The 20,613-nt window shown below is 43.5% G+C and overlaps 1 protein-coding gene across 8 annotated transcripts in view; it reads right to left on the reverse strand.

The window, feature by feature from the left end:
* The window catches only part of LOC125226897 (zinc finger protein 729-like), a 43,567-nt gene that overhangs the window by 7,659 nt on the left and 15,295 nt on the right, over positions 1 to 20,613 (reverse strand). The window contains exons 1-2 of one of the 8 annotated variants that reach the window (XM_048131067.1): positions 13,285 to 13,578; positions 915 to 1,862 (exon numbers count right to left, since the gene is read on the reverse strand). In XM_048131067.1, the coding sequence (XP_047987024.1) occupies positions 915 to 1,856 (942 nt within the window). In that variant the 5' untranslated portion in view covers positions 1,857 to 1,862; positions 13,285 to 13,578. Of the gene's footprint in view, positions 1 to 687; positions 874 to 914; positions 2,008 to 11,757; positions 11,909 to 13,284; positions 13,579 to 20,613 lie in introns of those variants that run through there. The other 7 variants (XM_048131069.1, XM_048131068.1, XM_048131066.1 and 4 more) reach the window with 7 other exon arrangements.

Raw genomic sequence — 20,613 nt, forward strand, 5'->3', positions numbered from 1 at the left:
GAAGTAAAATACATTTGCACCCGAGTGTAACACAAAACTTTTCCCCTCACTATAGCGAGGAAACTACAACGCAAAAAATGCGTTTATCACTGCTTCCAGTAGTTACGCAGGTGGTAAATCATCTTTATTACTAGATTCACCTACTTTTATCAATTTTAAAGCAGTTAATTTGACTTTATTCAAGGTCAAATTACTTTACCCACTAGTGTATACAATTCGTTTTTACCCGCTGGTATTAAAGGACAAAACACGTGTTTCGACGAGCTAGTGAGGAGAAAAAATATTTATATCGCACTGTCTTTCAAGCAAGGTCTTGCCGGTAAACCTTTAGGGGGGTCGCGGAGCGGGGGAGCATCTTTAGGGGGTGGTAGTCGTAAGGCCTCGCAGTTCTTGCAAAGCTTCGTAAAAAATAGACTCCATACAAGTGATTTAAGTTACAAGCAGAAGATATGATCGCGTAATGGAAAAGTGTTTATTAGAAAACACTTTCATTCTAAACAAAAACACATAACATAAAGACACAGGTACCGGACTAATTATTGAGTCTTATTGGAAGGTAAATTAACCATGGGATTACAATAACTGCCTACTAGAACTTTTGTTAATAAATATGTTTGAAAATGAGCTAGTTACAGTACCTAATATGAAAGTTTAATGCGTCTCATATTATATTAATTACCTACCTACCTATAAACGGAGTTTTCAACGCCACACGCAGCGCAAGCGGTATGAGAACATGCATAGATATGAGTAGGTACACATGATATAGATGGTTACGTGATGCAAGAGCGCGAGGGGTCGAGAGCTGAGTGCATTCGCACACCAACGGTGGCGCGATAACAGCGGGCGAGCGTGACGTCACCAGCGGCGCCCAGGGCGCGGCCCCTCGGCCTCCACGACAGGGGAACACTCACCGATGCGTGCGAGGAGCGCGAGTCGCCGCTCCCTTCCTCCTCCTTGACGATGAGCGCGCGCGCCGCGTCGGCGAGCGCGATGTCGCTGGCGCCCACCCGGTTGCGTCGGCGACTCGCTACCGATTGTCCCACGGGCGGCGTGTGATGATTCATCTCGTGCACCGTCAGACTCTGCTTGATGTCGGCGGTGAAGTTGCACATGGAACAATTGAAACTCCCCGTCCCTCCGTGATTCTTCATGTGTCGATCCAAATTCCACTTGTAGGGTGTTCGGAAATCGCACATTGTGCATTTTATCATTGGCATAGAATGGTATTTGACGTGCTTGGTGAATCTTGCACGGATGTGGGTGACGTAGTTGCATTTGGTGCAAGAGAAAAATTTCGTCTTGTCCTTTGGTAAATCCGAGGGTTCTTCGGCGACAGCTCTGTCGACCTCGACCTCCATATCTGCGGAGTGGTCCATCGACTCCTCGATGCAGTCTTCTAAATCTAATTGAATTTCTTCGGTGTCCTCGACTTCTTCGAGTAAATCTTCAATTCGCTCCTCCGGCTCCGCTGTGGTCGTGGCCACGGGCGCCGGCGGAGGCTCCAAATCCGCTTTGACCACTTGAGATGGTGCCGCATGAACCATCTTTATGTGTCTCACAAGCTTTTGATGATGTCTCGACGCGTAAACGCAATGGGGACAGTCATATATTTTAAACCTTTCAAAATGAACGTCTCTCGTATGCACTAAATAAACCCGCGGGTTTTGAGTGTAGAACGTGCACTTGGTGCAATTATAGTTTCTTCTTATCTTGCACTGTGGTAGTTCAAAATCTTCGGCGGCGTCCGAGGAGGCCTCAGAGGACGCGTCGCCGCACACGCGGCCCTCGAGTCGTACTAGGGATGCGACCTCGCCGACGTGAACGCTCGGCGGCGAGGACATTTGCTGGAGCATAGTCCGCTGGAACATAATAATCGTGTGTCGGTTAAAGTGCGGGGGAAGGCGCGCGGTACGGGACGGTGTCACGCGCGCTGCGGAGCGAGAGCGACACATGTGCGGCCGGCGAGAGCGTCGCCGGCAGAGTGAGGCGGCGGTCGCTGCGGCGCGGCAGGCGGCGACGGCAGGCCGAGCGCCCCGGCGGCGGCGGCGGCCGGGCCGAGGGCGCGTGGGCGCGGGACGGGCGCGGAGGGTCGGACGGATGCGATGCTCCTATGTTTTTCATCCTCCTCGACGGCTAGGGGAGCCGGCGGGGACGCGCCGCGCAACACTCGACAACCGGCCTAATGAGATCAGGAGCACCGCTCTTGACGCTCGAATGTCTTTCATTACGTTCCAACATAGCATAGAATTACGAAGTAAGCAGAAGGTCGTTAAAGAATAACATTACAATAACGTCATGCAATGCAAGCTGTACGTACATGACATAACTCAGCTACTAACGAGTTCTTTTCTCAATCCATCTACCAACACCGTACCTACAACATACCTACCTAATTTACGCCACACCATTGTTATTGCTATCTATAAGTAGAGTGCATGGGCAATACAAATATTAGTCATCTCGCAATGAACGTGTGTTAATTAAGGACTAAACATACAGTCTAATCGCGAAGTTAAAAATAACCTAAGATATCAAGTTAACAATGTCCAGCACTTTTCGCCTTTGAAAGTTTACTACTTATGTATTTATGTACTGGGTTATGTGCATGTAGCATGTAGGTACTTTATGTTATCTAGGTCGGAGAATTTTCTTTGATACATTAACATTTCATTTACGAGCGGCATTTTAACGAACCTATTCACTCAACATGATGCCTTGATGCCTTTTCATGTATCAAACTGTAACAGTGTTATTATGAACGTGTCATACATTTTTGATCGTTTTAAAGAACGTTGATGTCTTTTCTTATGACAATCGCAATTAATATTAGTCGAATGACTTGATTTGCTAAAGACTTCTCATTATCATTCATAATAATGGTAATAAAGATTTTTCTTATAGCAAAACAATTATAGATACTGGTATTTATTGATGTAAGGATAACTTGCGTAAAGCATATTTTTAATATGTATGCGGTGCGATATAGCCAACCCTCAGGGACACATGTGATGCTCGCGTTGCGTTCGCACCGTACCCCTCACCCGTGCACACCCAAAGGCATACATGCCATAACTATGCAATCCTGCAATAATTGCATTGTATTATATTAATAATAATTACGGCAATAATCACCACTACGTGCGTGCTACGCGTGTGCTACGCAGGTGATAGCGCTACGGTCTACGCAACCTTTTTGAGAAATTGTTAAATACTTTACAAATCTTATTTTAACTGTTTTCGTTTAATTACATTGATTATATTGTACTATTTGTGCTTAATGTTGAGTGAAGGTTGATTAATGTCATAAAATCATATGCATTTACGTATACTATGCAATTATGTTTTCACCACACCAACTGTAATGTTAAAGGCTTATTTTGCTATTCGAAAACAGATAGCAAAATTGCATTTTATCCACAAGAGTGCAAAGTAATTTCATACAAATTTTAGCTTGATGTCTTAAGTTGGCTGGTAGAATTTACCTATAAATGATGATTTTGAATCATAAATATTGAAAAAATTGATGGATTTGATTTAATTTGATGTTTTATAGAGGTAGTCAGTATTTTGTTCGTGTTGGTGTGATGAAAAATTTTGTGTTTCACTCGGTGGCAAAGTTTGTTTAACCTTCGTGCCTTGAAACCCTCGCAACGCTCAAGATTCCACTTTTTGAACCACTCGCTACGCTCGCGGTTCGTCGGTTGAACCGCGAGCGGAATCTTTCGCTTGCTCGGGTATCAATATTGGCACGTGCGGCTAAACAACTACTTTGCCCCCTTGTAAAACAAATAACTATTAAATTAAAACAAGAGTTTACTGTAGTTGCAAATTATCGCCTGACACACGACAACAACAAATGATGAATGAGCTTTTAAGCAACCTTTAATAGATTGACAATAAGAGACTTATTACCTATTTACCTACTACAGAAGAGTCTCGTTTAGAGTATCTCGGTTGACAGTAAATAGCGTCTGCTCTGCTGTGACTGTGAGTATGAAAAAGGTTCGTAAGTTGGGAGCGGCTTGCTGAAATATTTGATTAACGTTGGCAAAACAGGCACATGGGCTTACTTAATGTAAAGTGTTTGCCGTAGGTAGTCTATACGATACGAGGTAAACGAGCAGATAGGTCGCCTGACAGTAAGCGATCACTGCCGCCCATGGACACCCGAAACACCAGAAGGGTTGGATTGGAGGTGCGACGCGGGGCTTTAAGATGTACACTGTACAATACACTCTTTTCTTGAAGGCTTGAAGGTCGTATCGGTTCGGAAATACCGCAGACGACAGTTCATTCCACAATATAGCTAGCAGTTTAGCAGTTACGGACGGTTTCATCTCCACGAACGGGCATATTGGCAATATTAAATTTTTAACCCCCGACGCAAAAACGACGAGGTGTTATAAGTTTGACGTGTCTGTCTGCGTGTATGTCTGTCTGTCTGTCTGTGTATGTGTCTGTCTGTGGAATCGTAGCTCTCGAAAGGATGAACCGATTTTGGTTTAGTTTTTTTTGTCTGAAAGCTGAGTTAGTCGGGAGATTTCTTAGCCATGTTTCATGAAAATCGGTCCACTATGTCGCGGTCGGGGGTCTTTTTAAAATTTTATTTAAGATTTATACACATTATACATAGTCATCAAAAACCCCTGGCTGGTGCTCATTCTGGGAAATGCTTCTAAAACCGCACGGCGAGGCGCGCACCAAACTCGTATAACATGAGTAGGTATGAAACAATGTATTGTTGCTACAGAAATATTTGACGTATTTTATTACGTGATGCTGGGATGCGACGGTTGTATTGAAACGAGGAAAAAGTGTTCTGTGGAAAAGTAGCTATTTTCTCATACAGGTACTTGAGACGGGTATTAAACATGCAGGTAATCTACACAAAACCTATGTAAGGGTCTATAAAGCCAAGGATACACTAGGGGACAAATGTCCCACGACACGTGTCGCCAGCGACGTCGGGTGAAGTAGCGCGACGTTGTCAGACTTCGCTCGATATGTCTGGCGACATCGCGCGACACGTGTCGCCAGTGACATCGGGTGATGTAACGCGACGTTGCCGGACTTCGCTCGATATGTCTGGCAACATCGCGCGACACGTGTGGGCAGTGACATCGGGTGTCGCGCGATGTCGCCAGATATGTCAGGCGAAGTCGTACGACTTCGTTAGACATCGCTGCGGATATAAGTCGCGCGATGTCGCCAGATATGTCAGGCGAAATCGGCCGGCTTATATCCTCAGCGATGTCTAACGAAGTCGTACGACTTCGCGAGACTTCGCCTGACATATCTGGCGACATCGCGCGACACCCGATGTCTTTGCCCACACGTGTCGCGCGATGTTGCCAGACATATCGAGCGAAGTCCGGTAACGTCGCGTTACATCACCCGATGTCACTGGCGACACATGTCGCGCGATGTCGCCAGACATGTCGAGCGAAGTCTGACAACGTCGCGCTACTTCACCCGACGTCGCTGGCGACACGTGTCGTGGGACATTTGTCCCCTAGTGTATCCTTGGCTTCACTATCTAAAGGGCACCTTTATTTGCACCGGAAGTTGCACGGGGAGGCCTCTTCCAGTGGGTTGTTTAGTATAACTTTTTGATTTTACAGTTATTTAGGAAAGGATTTTAGTTTTAATTTAAGTAGGTAAAAGTAGCATTATTGATAAGTTGTTTTAGCGAAAACGTATCTAAAGAAAAGTCTTGTTTTCCACGTTATTAGGTAATTACAATATTAAACAAAAAAAAATACTTAATGAGGGTCTAATAAATTTATTGTCGGTTGATCAAATAGTCAGAAAATTAAAAATTTTCGACAATAAAATTGAAAGTAGCCCTTACGGAATATAACGTCAACAGTGTTTAATAGGCCTCGTCAAAAAAACTTTGGTGGTTGACGTTTTTACTTTTAAAACAGGCCCTTTCTTGACTACCTTTACGTACATGTTTTTGTTCAAGTCAGATTACCCGTATCTCTCATCTTTAAAAGAGAAATTCTAAGCAGCGTTTTATCAGTATGGAGTATCGTCACTCGGGGCATCGAACAATACCTAAGTCACTAAACTGCAGCAACTGATACCGATTACCGACTCGACTGCTGACTCATCATATGGTGAATGATATGCATATGCACCGGTGTAATTTAGACATAGCCTGGATTGTCAGTGGTAAGAACAAGTTAGAGTCGAATGTATCCTCTAATTCAATTTATTATGCATAATTGTGAATAAATCTTAGTCCAGCGTATGAAACGGGATTAAATAAAAAGAGAATTTGAAACTGTTAAAAACTTATAAGCGAAATATACTATAACGGCTTTCGAAGGTTATGCGATTTACTTTAGTTATTTAATATATTAAATAAAGTACAAGTGCTAGATCGATGGCAGCACAACTGGCGAGTAATAATTTTTCAACGGCAGTGAATAATTTAATGCGCGGCTCGTGCAAGTGGTGAGCTGCAGTTATGTAGTCGCCGGCAGCTGTCGGACGTGCCCTGGTGGGCCGGCGCGCGGGCGCGGGCGCGGGGCGCGGCGAGCAAGTCAGGGCCGAGGCAGGAAGAAGGCATCCCAGCCCGAGCACAATGGCGGCGGCGCGCCGCAGGGGGAGCCCTCACAATCGATATGGCGTCGCTAAGGTCCGTTGGCCGCTGCGAGCGGTTTGTGCTCTGCAGAGGCGGATGCCCTCTCCCCGCGCGCGCTCGCTCACCACACCTGCTGTGTATTTATAGAGCCCGGGGATGCAGGGATGTCGGCTACCACGGTCCTCTACCTATCTGCGGCTACGTTCGCACAAGGCTGTTATTCCTGGCACATTCCCTTGGGTGAACCGACATAAGTATGTCCTCGAGATTCGTATAAACTGTCCGTAATCGAATATCACACTTATACTGCTTCTCTTCAGTTCCAATCGCGTAAGGAAGGCACACAAACATTTGACTCATGGACGCCAGTATACTCTCCGTAATCTAATTAGGAATGCGCAGGGAAGTAGAGAGTAGACGATCGCTCGCGCATGAACTCTGTTAGCGATTGCAATACGGGTCAAATACATTTTGGTCAACATGCCATTTCTGTGGTCAATGTTATGCAATTTAATGACTCTGGTACATATGTATGTTATCTTATTTTATTAACCATAACATGCATATAATGTTAAATGGGCAGGCAGCCCATGTTCGATATTTATCTATATAACATGCATATAATGTTAAATGGGCAGGCAGCCCATGTTCGATATTTATCTATATAACAGTAGCACGTAATTCATCAACTATGTATGCGGAATCCGAGCTCAGCCGTAAACTGGTCTGGCCTGACCGTGACTAAGTGCTTCGCAAGCGTTGCGAACTAGGGTGCAGAATGTTTGCACACGCTCTACCCAACGTGGATGACGCCCGGCATTTGACACAACGAACGTAAAAATACCACACGATTGCCGCGAGTTCTTACACGTGGTAGCACAGCAACATGATAACTATTCGTACCAACGTATCAAAACATGGTATAATATTATGCCGCAATAGCACTCCACATGGATGCGACTAACATTTCAACATGCTATTTTTACTTGGTATGGAGGAGTACTCGATGTCGTCAGATGTGCGCTGTTGCGAGTGGATAGACATTTTATTTGAACGAGGCGAAGCTGCAAGCTGCATCGCGTTGAAATGCCGTGCTTCGACTTGCCACCTTTTTTCTTATTTGTCCCAGAGGATGTTCTTGCTTTCAAGCTTTCGCATAGACTATGTTTTCCAAGAACAAATTTACAAGAAGAATTACCGTTTCAAAGATTACATTGACTTTAAAAACTGCGTATTTTATAAGTTCCAGTCAACAGTCGTGTGTGAAATGGCCATAGCTGGGCACCGTTAATCAAATAGTTAACTTCGATAATCGTTAATGCGTTACTATAAAAGTTAACGTCGTTAATCGTTAAAGCGATACATTTCAACAAATTTAACGGAAGTTAAAGTTAACCGATAATCCGTTAATCGTGATAAAAAAATATTTTACTGTAGCTAGTTGCATCAGTTATTAACTATTAAGTTTTTGGGTAAGTTTATTATGTTACTGTAAATGACCGAAGATCGCCAAAATCTCTTGAAAAATCCCAGCTTCACGATCCACGGTAACTTGGTAGATAGCGAGGTCCGCCGAACTCTGGCTTGATGCGTCGGTTGCGCGATTTATGTGCCATGCGTCGTGCCTGATGGTTTACATTCTGTTTCGCGGTTAGTGATGGGTGCAGTAGGACTAATAAACTTTAGCAGGTCTCGAACAAGTGATCCAAAGGCACCAATTGATATGTAGACTGTGAATTTTCGGGAAAATCCTAGGTTTCGCCGTACTCCGGCCTTTTACAGTAGCGGTTAGAGCAAGTTTTACTCGGCGCGTGCGGAACTAGATTAACGATTAACGGACTCGAAGACATTTAACGGAAGTTAACGAATCCGTTAACATTTTTTAAAGTTAACTTAAAAGTTAATCCGTTAACCAAAATGTTAACTTCGTTAATTAACGATTAACGGATTAACGAGTTAATGCCCAGCTATGGAAATGGCGTATTAAATTAATATCGAAAAATATCTATACAGTTCACCGTAGTCATAAAAATTAGTAGGTAGTGTACACGGCACTCCTTTCACTTTCGATGCCCGAGTCCGATTCCCGAGACACGAGTCATTTGGAGTTATCGAGGACGCATACTAAAACTCTTGCTTTCAACGACCATCGCTCTATTGCCGATTCTCGCGCCGTTCATAATCGACTCTACGCTACGTAGAGCACGTTAGTGTTGTGTGGACCGATAATCGTTAATTGTTAATTTGGCAAACATCAGCGCGTAGCTGTGGCTTGTGGTTTAATAACTAGTCACAAATAATTATGTTTGTCATTGACAAAAAAAACATGATATTTGATAATATTGCTCCGCCAGTTCTTAAAAAGTTTCAACTCTCGTAACTTAAATATGTAGAGTGGGTCCTAAACTGAACATGATAAGTTGAGCGGTTTCTTAATATTTATTTTTGTTTTGAACCTTATGAACATCTGGAACCCTCCATTATGCGTGGTCCGACCCGACACACGCCTAGTTAACTACACATAGGTACCTATAGTGCTTGATGTTTCTTTTAAAATTTCATTTGACAGTCACAAAACGTTACACAATTGTGTTATTAGTAACAGAGTAATTCGTCGTCTTGTTTTTAATTGTTTTGTACTCGAACAGTAGGTACAGATTGCAAATATACCTGTAAAGCGAGCGCTTAATTTGGTGCAATGAACCCCCTTTGACCAGGTGTACCTCGCATCGGAACGCTCCATTGTCACCGACAACGCCTCCGTATGATGCGAATAAAAGTATTCACTAAGCGAATATTCATTATTACGAACCGTTTCGATATTAAGAGACTATACTGCTTGCGCTCGAGAATTTTTTATCCTGTTACATTGTAACGCCGTAATGTATGTCATCCAAGGAAATATATTAGCGTTGTTTACATTTGCGTTCCGAGAGTTTCACATCGACTTTAACAACATAGGTTGTCGGAAATTGTTACATCGTAAAAGGCAGCCTAATATGCTGAAATTCTGCCCAAAGAACTATGCATAGTTTTATAACCAAATTAGTTAAGGTCTGGAGAGGTTTCGCAAGACATTATCTACAGAGTCGGCGATTTAGCACGTGCGGCGTGCACATGTAAGGTTTAGCGTCGGTGCGTTGTGGACGGAGCGTATTATTTATAACAATCGTGGCTGTCTGTGGCGTCACATACCTACTTAGTTGATGGTTATACTCTTTGGCGTCGTTAGCGTCCGTCGGACCAGAATACTCGGTAAAGCGTAGTGTTAACCGGAGCGGACGGGACAGAGACAGCACGCCGTAAACGCGTTGGGATGCGAGGACGCATATGTCGTTGTTCTATCAAAGGAAACGCTGGTCCTCAGTTGGCGTGGGCAAGTGGGCATTCCACGCGTGACTAACCACGCAAATGCCGTGGTACTGGTAATGATACTGCGCTCACCTCGCCGCGGCCTCCGCTGAACACTTCTTGCATTCGAAACTTGTTCTTGCAAACGGTTACCCGCCACTAACCGAGAATATCTCTCGCAGGCTAAACTAAAAGTAAACCTAACCTACGATACGACCAATACTTGAATAAGTAGTGATTTATTTATTGACTCAAAAAATCTCTATCTATCCAATATCAAGACAAATGCACGTAGGTCGTGCAGATGGTGCAAAAATAAATATTAGCTTTGCTCACAAACCACAAATCATTAACTGTATTAATGAATACGGTCATTAGCATTACACGCACATAATTATTTTATAGGATGTATACGAGTCTTACGCCGCCGCCGGTTACGAGCAATGATTTAATGTTTTTCGTCTTTATAATGCGATCATAAGATTACCGCCAATTTAGTAGAACCTCTACAGCCCTCTAAACAACATAATTTCATAATGACTCGAGAGACACAATTTCCAATGCAATTTATATTACTTGGAGAGTAAATACTTAAGCTTGGAGGCATGTACCTACTTATATGTATAAGTATTAGGTACATAACCAACAGCGACAAATATTACATATATGCCACTCAGCCTGAGCTGTCAACTGATAAGTCGTGAGTTGGTTCTTTGATACGCACGCCCTAATTAACACTCGACGTGACGTTGCGTCGACACCGGGAAGGCGAAGTATCCTCATGAGTTGTAGTTCGATTACGAATGTGATTTACTGTTTTCACATTCCTCGATCCCCCCATTCCCCCCGCACAAACGCTAGTTGAAAGACTTGAAAGTGTAGGCCGTACTAATTTGTTTTGATAGCAACTGTTATAAATGCTTATAATGTTGAGTGTTAGCTGGATGGTGCACCGACGCTGCGGATTTTGCGACGCAAATAATTTGCGCGCCAATTGACCTTTCATCGGACGTCGTCGGCGCGGCGCGGCGGGTGCGGTCTCACCGGCTCCAACACGCGCTATATATAGCTGCGACAACACGCCACGCCGAGCGAACACCCGCCTGGGGACGACTACGTAGGCAGTTTTCCTTTATCACCCGCCCGACAGCCTCTAGCCTGGATTTTACCGAAGCGACGCTTCTGCCGCTATGGAGACGCAGGCGATGGGATGCCGACCCGCGCCTCCCTCCGGGATCGATACAGATGGTCGCCGCAAGAACACCCTAGTGTGGAGATGTAGGTACACGCGGCAGCCGAGCGCCAAGCCCAAGCGAAGGGAACTTTATTCGATATGACAACTAGCGCGGCCGGCCCATTGTTTTGCTCATAATGCAATGCATAGCAAAGACAACGTTCATAACAACTAGACAGCTTGTTTGCCACCGACGTAGTATAAAAAAAAAGACAGTCTTAGTTGTAGGTAAGTATCAATGCTCGCATCGCAATGAAAGAGTAAATAACTTTAACAATAGTCAATAGAATTGGTAATAAATCATCGGCGGTAAGACAAACTGCTTTTGAATGTAAAAGTCGGTAAGCACGTGTGTCGTTTTAACAATAATTATGCTCTGTCTAAAGATTCTACTTAGGTAGTGAACATTTACTTTGCTTGTCCAAGTGGCCATTAACATTATTAGCATAACCTTGAAGAGGCAAAGAGGTCGGCGGCGGCGCGACGGGCGCACGCTGGCAGCCGCACATAATGAAAGGAGTGCAGCGGCAGATGATGGCCGTCGCATTAACAACGTGATCTAGAATGGAATTCGTACCGAGCAGCGCGGGCGGGTAGCGTGCTCTGTGCTCGTTTAAAGATGGCTGCGATAAGGCGCAGTTGTGACGCTCCTCGGGCATCGGGCGCGGACTCCGTGTTGTCGTGTTGGCGGCGCGGATGTGTGCGTGCCGGTGAGCTGACGCCAGCCGTCCCTGGCGCTCCCGCCCCTCGCCGCGGCGCCCTGCCCCCGGCCCGCTGCACGTTCCGCAACATGTGTGAGAGCCGCCGCCGCCGGCTCTGCGCTCTGCGCGTCCGCCCGACTGCGGCCAACACCCGACCGCAGTCGCGGAGGCCCGCTGATAATGCCCTCTTATCAAACCACCAGATAGCAGAGGTGCTGTTCGCTCGTGTAGGTGTCACGGACGACGACGTTGCGCACTATCACAAACAACAGCTTCAACTTTGTTTGTGCCTCACGAGCCATTTATTCATGTGATGAGATGCGGCAAACAAACAACAACGTATACTACCCATTAACATACGACTACGTAGGTAGGTATGTTTGATTACAAATCATAGTTAGCAACCATGTAAACAGGTTGTACATAGGTATATAGGGTCGGCGAGTGTGTCTGTTGTTAGATGTGCAATCAAGTAGAGACAACAACACACTTGCTATAAATAGGTACCTATAACTAATACGCAAAAATGGTGTGGATGTCCGTAAATGCCAAATGCGGATGGCTTAGTTACCGAGTGGACATAAAAGCGATGGTGTGCCATACACCGCAGCGAGGCGGCGACCGTCGTGCGTGCCTAGAGGTACAACAAGCCTACAATATTAATGCTTCGGTCAATTCCAGATTAAACCAGACAGCTCGAAATAGATGCCAGAGAACAATGGTATCTACCTAACTAATACCTAATGCATGGCACATGGTGTATCAAAGGTTAGTTTTGATTACTAGCGTGCTATAGCACTCATATGTGGAAGTTATATGTCTTACCTATCCTGAAACAGAGATAACGAGAATTTACATGAATGTGACAATACAAGTACCTACATATTACAAATACTATAGCTCGTATCATATCACTTATCCGATAATTCTTTGGTACTAAACAAGCATAAAGGTTCGCCTAATGGCACCTAAGCAGTCGAAGTCGACATAGCCTATGGACGCTTACAACTGCAGCGGTGTTACGTATGCCGACCGTTTCAAAACCTAAACTAGACCGAGACTTAGCTTAGGTTCTAATTGATTACAGTCTGGAAAAAGTTATTTCCGATTACCAGCCAAAAACTTTTCTACTGCTATTCGTAGGTCGATCGTAGTCGTAGACTCGTAGTTATTAATTAATATGTGTATGTAGTTATATCAATACTGTCGCCGGATACATAATATAATTACGTTGCGTTGCGGTGTCAAGGCGTGGTTCTCGTGATATAAACAAATTTAGGCGAAGTGTAAATAAATTATCTAACTCATTTCAGAGAAGTGATTCGCTCACAGCTCTATGAAAAAAAGAGAGAATTGTGAATTTTATTGTTCCTAAAGAAAACAAGACGATAAGTTTTACTCACCTACATTAAGCGTGTGGTGTAGGGAGTAGAAACCCAGGAAAGCAGTCGCAACGTGTCGCAAGAAGCCGTTGAAGTAACATAAGCTCAGCAAATTATCAGGGCCGTGCGACGACGCCGCCGCGGGCTCACGACGGTCGCTGCCTACGCGCCAGCCGCCTATGTACCCACACAACTAGCTATACACGACTATGTACTCTAGCGACTCGAGTAAACAACTCCGCGAAGGCACGCTCGCAACACCGCCGGAAAAATACGATCACGGACGCGGCAAAGGACAACCGCTCGACAATGCGCACGACAACAAAGAGAGCCAACAACCCGCGCGCCCGCTTCTCGGAAGCCGTAGGGCTGAAGAGTAGGTATCTATTGTTCTGCGTTAGCGGTGACGACACGGACGCTGCATCTGCAGGTAGCGGATTAAGGTCATGATAACGTGGGCGATCACTGTTGTCTCGCGATATTGTTGAACGTTTGGTGGTTAGTCGGCCATATTGCCGCGTCTGCCTGGAAACAAGTTTTGAAGCCGGCGCTGGCAGCCGGCCGCCAGCTGCTCTCGTGTCAGGTGGTGGCCTCGCTAGCAATGTAGTGTATAATATACTGGTACCTCTATAACAGTCCGCGGCGATCGCAGACAAACACTAATTAAGGTGCAGAGTGGAGTCAATTAGGTGACGCCGCTCTTGCTAGCGTGCTACGCCCGGCCGACCAATGAAGGCGCGCCAACTCTACCATATTATACTTAGGTATTTATTATTTAAACATACGCGACATACTCACGATTACCGTAGTAGTACATAGACCATTACAAAAAAGGGAAGGTTAAATACTAGGTACGGGAAACCCTCCTCCTCCACTACAAACTCTCCTACGACAAAATAACTCTTGTCGGCTAATATAGTTATTTGTTTTACAAGGGGGCAAAGTTATTGTTTCAAGGCACGAAGGTTAAACAAACTTTGCCGCCGAGTGAAACACAAAATTTTTCACCACACCAATACGAACAAAATACTGACTATAAAATATCCAACTAAATCAAATCTATAAATTTATTCAATATTTAGTTATGATTCAAAATCATCATTTATAGGTAATTTCTACCAGCCAGCTCAAGATATCAAGTTAAAATTTGTATGAAATTACTTTGCACTCTTGTGGATTAAATTCAATTTTGCTATCTGTTTTTGAATAGCAAAGTAAGCCTAACTTTACCAGTTGGTGTGGTGAAAAATTTATTCCGAGGCTCAAATCTTTAATTATTCTCGGGGTAGAGTTTTATAGTTTTATGAATGAATGAATGAAAAATCATTCATTCGTAAAAATAATAAACGTCTACAACCTTCAATAAACTCGGCAATTAGGCTTCAGAAATATTTTTTGAAAATCACTATGAACATCATGAATTGTTATGCAGACTTGCAAAACCCTTATCACGGAACGAACGTGAAAAAATCTTGTGCTATCGTTATCACTGTTCACGAAGACAACGATAGCACTGAAATAATCATTCAGTCGTAAGAAGTAGCCATACCACGAGTTTATTTGAGTGACATATTGTACCTTAAGTACCGAAAGGTGTTTGACATGCCTAGAAATAAATAAGTCAGGGCGCTCAAAAGTCTATAACGCAGATTACAAGAGCCACAATGTACTTACATAATTAATTTTTCCCCTCACTAGCTCGGAAACACGTGTTTTGTCCTTTAATACCAGCGGGTAAAAACGCATTTTATCCACTAGTGGGTAAAGTAATTTGACCTTGAATAAAGTCAAATTAACTGGTTTAAAATTGATAAAAGTAGGTGAATCTAGTAATAAAGATGATTTACCACCTGTGGAACTACTGGAAGCAGTGATAAACGCATTTTTTGCGTTGTAGTTTCCTCGCTATAGTGAGGGGAAAAGTTTTGTGTTACACTCGGGTGCAAATGTATTTTACTTCTCGTGTGTTAAAAAACTCACAAGTTCAGGATTCTATTCTCGAACCACTCGCTTCGCTCGTGGTTCAACTATAGAATCCTTTCACTTGCTCGTTTTTCAATTCCACACTCGGCGTTAAAATACAACTTTGTCCCCTTGTATAACAAATAACTATTTAACCCCCGACGCAAAAACGACGGGGTGCTATATAACGCCGTGGCTTGCGTGGGCGACGGTCGCGCGATGGTAGCGCGACGGCGATGCGACGCATACGAAATCAAACCTTATCGATATGGAAGTATGAGACGCGACGGCGATGGTCGCGCGACGGTCGCGCGACCATCGCCCACGCAAGACACGGCGTAAGTTTGACGTGTCTGTCTGTCGGTCTGTCTATCTGTCTGTCTGTCTGTTTGTCTGTCTGTCTGTGTGTGTGTCTGTCTGTGGCATCGTAGCTCCCAAACGGATGAACCGATTTAGATTTCGTTTTTTTTGTCTGAAAGCTGAGTTAGTCGGGAGTGTTCTTAGCCATGTTTCATGAAAATCGGTCTAGTATGTCACGGTCGGGGGTTTTTTCAAAATTTTAATTTTGTGGTTAGGTTATTAAATACACGTACGCTGAATCCTTTGCCCATCCTTAACTTAACACATTCTCTGCTGAAAATGGCGTCACGAAAATTGTTATGTAGGTATGTGCATATACCTAAAGCATTACGCACATAAGGTTACAAGTTACAAAAAATAACACTGAGCACCAGGACCAATGGGAATGAATGCTGAGAATGGGAAATCATATAGCTGTCCTAAAACCTCACCCATGTGTCAGGCGTGCATAAAACAGATTCAGGATACTGGCGAACACCGCGGTGTCACGCGTGTCTTTACACGCGTCGCTGTGTGCGCTGTGCATGTGTTATACTCGATATAGAGGCGCTGGCGGCTGGCGAGAGGCCGACCTCTTTTCGTTTCAGTGACAGCGAGCATGACACTCCAGCTGCCTAATTCACAAGAAATATCCCGCTGCGTCCATATAACGAGAACCCACAAGATCCGCAACTACCTCGTAGTTGAAGATCACACCTATATCAGTCTCCTGAAGCGCTGCGCTCGGTGGGCAATCACAATTACTTCCCAGAGAGGGGGCGCATTGAAAGCATCCTGCCAGTGCGATTCCCATAATACGATACGACGATGAACTGGAGTCCACGGACATGACTGCTAAATTTCGTTAAAGTGGGCGACACGCCAAACGAGTGGTCGTCGTTTTGACGCATCGCGATCGAAATGATTGAGAAGTTTAGGTAAAAAGTATGAGTCGCATCAACAACAAACTAATTAAATTTTATTACCAATGCGGAGCTGTTTATCAGTTTATTTAGTTACGAATCACGGTAACGCCTTTGCGATGTTGTAGAGCCGACTCTACCATTCTTTCCTATATAACAGCTCAATAAGTAAATTAATTTACTTATTCTAGAGTTCAACGTAAAAGTAGTTCTATTCAACGTCTATTCGCAGAAGAGGTTTCATGGCCTTAGCGTTGATAAATATCACATTATAAACATTTTATAACCAATAATAATGTTTGTAATTATGCGATTTTGTTTTATATATTGGATAACATACAACTATTTTTCGGTTCTTTGCTAGAGAAAGAGGTTTACGTTTTTCACGCATATTTAAGGCGTTGGCGGTCTGCATGAGCTGCAATTAAGTGCAGTGTATGTAGGGGACAAGGACAACGCAGCTCGCAGTGCAACCGGCGCAAAGAGAAAGGCGAGCTGTGCTGACCTTCCCATTGCTTGCGCGAGCGTGGGGATTAATGTTCTAAAGCAATCTAGTACATTTTGACCTCCAGATCCGTAAAAACATTGCGCCTAATAGGAGAGCCCAACACTGGTACTGCTTCGACTCTGCTCGGTTAGCGATTGCAATGCACACTCGGCCGCAGAATCCTCGGCAAGGCTATCGCTGATAACATTATCTCAGAGCGGCGTGACAGCTACCTACTTCATAAGCCGCCTTTGCCTCGACTGTCAAAGGGTGTCTAGCGTAACTTGATATCCCGTTACTTAATTGTAAGGCGTACACGGGGATACATTTATACCGGATCTCGTGAAGTAAGTAATCGTTGAAAGTAAACGGTGAACGAGCTCTACCCGCCCAGGAAAATGGTGGATGTAATTTCAGTTTTCGTAGAGGGGAAGAGGTATATAATGTATCAAGTGCTAGAACTGAGCCTGTACAAATTACAATAAAGCATGTTTTATTTTAAATCAATCCATAGTTCTTTTAAGCAAATGTTCTTATGCTTCTATTCCTGTCTTTATTAACAGTTAACTCTTAGTAATTTTAGTAAATTCTAATAAGTGCGTGTACCTGCTAGCTGCAATCGCTTTTGTTCCATTTTGGGACAGAACCGTAAAAATGATGAATTGAGATATCGTCACTACTTTTAAAAAATCTCGTATCTCACGCTGTTCCTCAAAGTTAAAACGCAGTAAGCCTATATGCATTCCATACATACTTACTACAATTGTATTTTCATTGACAGACGAAGATACAAGTTTTTTTTAAAGTAGTGACGATATGTAGTAGGTACCTTCAACTACCTTCTCAACTTACATTTAGCTCTTTAGGAACACGCACTAAATACGAGTGTAGGTAAGTACCTACTCACTTAATGACACATATATACATATGATATAATCTAAAAGAGATCAGATTCGATAGCATGCTCGAACATAAACTAATCATTTAGTGCTCGCATGTATGTAATGTAATCGAGAGTTATAATCAGTCGAGTAAAACTGACCTAATTGGTTGTTAGGACGCAGGCACCGCGCCGCGCCGAGCGCCGAGCCAAGGACGAGACGTCAGACGCGCCTGCCTTATGGCAGCTATGGCTGCTAGGCTGCTACAGTTACGACACGACGCCAACGTGCCCTCGGCCACAGCCCCGCCCGACCCCGGCAGAGGGCTCGCAACGCTTACGGACCACTTTACCCTGTGGTAACCACTATAAACCACCCTACAATCACCTCTGGTAGCGCAAGATTCTCAAGGACCTCGGGACCAAGTTACACTAGATGTGTACAGTGGTGAGACAGAACATTTGGTGAATAAAGCATCTCTTGGCTGCGGGAAACGACGGGAGGCCACCCAACCTCCTTGGGATACTTCCAACCTGCCTATCCTAATGCGACCCGTCTTCCACTAGTCGTGCAACTTTTTTGAGATTACTTATTCTGTATGAAGGCAGCATTAATGTTTAACGTGTCCTGTTATCGTTTCCCTGCATGCTATATTGGATATAAGTATGTACTGGCAAAGCAAACTAGTCAACATATTTTCCATTACATTAGCTCGAAAAGGCTTCCTTATCCTATCCTTTTGGGAAATTGCATTTAGAAATTTTTGACTACAACATTATAGTGGACTAGAATGGGGTAAGAGATGTGTCGATACTTTCGACTGTTATTTAAGTTATTTAGTTAAATTATAATTATTTAATTTAGTTATGCTATGCATTATGATTTGCAATGTTTTCCTCTCGTTAATGTGGTGGATGGAATGTTTTACCTGGTAGCGACACATCGCTACGCTCAAGTGCCAAACAATTAATATTTTGCTTTTCTCGGTTATCAAAGTAATCATTATCAATTTATCAATTAGCACGAAAAGTATATAGTGAGGGACAACTTTAGTGCTTTATAGAACAACTAGCTTTTGCCCGCGGCTTCGCTCGCGTTAGAAAGAGACAAAAAGTAGCCTATAGCACTTTCCAACCCTTCAACTGTCTCCACTTAAAAAATCACGTCAATTCGTCGCTCCGTTTTTCCGTGAAAGACGGACAAACAAACAGACACACACACTTTCCCATTTATAATATTAGTTTGGATTAGTATGGATATGTACGGTCAACCAATTTGAATCCTAGGCCACTCTAGAACCCTGTCTCATTTAAACCATGATCTATTTGCCATAAGAAGTCACATTGACGTTTACTGTGCAAAGGTTCTACAGTGGCCTAGGATTCAAATTGGTTGACTGTACGTGTGTACGTCACGTCGTACCTATTATATCTTATAGTTAACTTTTATAGCGAAAGTTGTAATTAGGTTGTATATTTTGAAATACATGTGCCCATAGAATAAACCATACGATTTATTCGTAAATAATGTACGCATTTCGTATTTTTAATAAAAACATTGGGATATTCATCAAAATTTTAATATATTCTAGACGAATATTAAAACGTTCATCACTTAGATGTCCTGTAAATCTTGCATCCAACGCATCCTTCGTAACAAAAACGCAGCGAAGCGTAAATGCGCCGCCGCCGAGACGTCCGTAATAGGTAGCGGTGCGCTGGGTGCAGTCGGTGCAGCCAACAGCATAACGAGTGCCGTGCCAGCTGCAGTGCAGCTGCCGTGCGCCCGCCGCCCGGCGACGGCGACCAATCTCGACGCACGCGAATTATTCAACCATCAAGTTGGGTACAATGTGCCGCTGCCGGGTATCGTTCAACCATCAAGGGTTGCACGGTACAATGTGGTTCGGACTAGTCTACCCTGTTACTAAGTAAACAAATTGTCTGAATAGCAAAATTTTGCTTTTTACATTACCAAAACGTGCACATTTTCTGCACGCAAAAAGCTACAAAAAAAACTCCTTTTAACTGTCGGAAAATGGGTATAATGTCAGCAATTCCCGTTAAGTTTGTACATTTGGATCACGTCTCCGATTTGGATAAAAATTGGTGGGCTGATAGAGTCCATGATGCTGAGCAAGATCCGCTAGGTTTCCCAAAATGTCCTATGTAGTTTGTATGAAATCTTCCTTTTTTGTTACCAGATTTCTATACATTTTCGGTAACAAAAAAGGAAAGTTTCATACAATCAACCTAGGACATTTTGGGTAACCTAGTGGATCCTGCTCAGCATCGTGGACTCTATCAGCCTACCAATTTTTATCCAAATCGGAGACGTGATACAAATGTACAAACTAAACGGGAATTGCTGATGTAATGAATTCGTGTGTGTGTGGATTGAGTGAGCACCTTCCGAAAATAAAAAAAAAATATGTCGTTCCCATTTCACTTTTACTAAACTATACACATATAATAGCGGTCTAAATCTTATGTTTTTCATCAAAATTCGGCTTTTCAAAAGTGTGTGGATTGAGTGAGCATAAGAAACTATTTGTAAAAAATTTAATACGTCACTAGGTGATCTAATATTTATAGAGGTAGGTTGGCCTATTTTTTACTAAATGTTAGTATATAAATATTATATGTTAAATGAATATATTCACTGTTTTCGTTGGTAGTTTGTGAGAACTGAGTGAGCACATGTTAATGGCTGTATCTTTTGATTTATCTTTTTACAAATTCAGAGATTCGTTTTACAA

This window comes from Leguminivora glycinivorella, chromosome 6 (assembly GCF_023078275.1).
Source record: "Leguminivora glycinivorella isolate SPB_JAAS2020 chromosome 6, LegGlyc_1.1, whole genome shotgun sequence".
In the NCBI taxonomy this organism is placed as follows: Eukaryota; Metazoa; Arthropoda; class Insecta; order Lepidoptera; family Tortricidae; genus Leguminivora; species Leguminivora glycinivorella.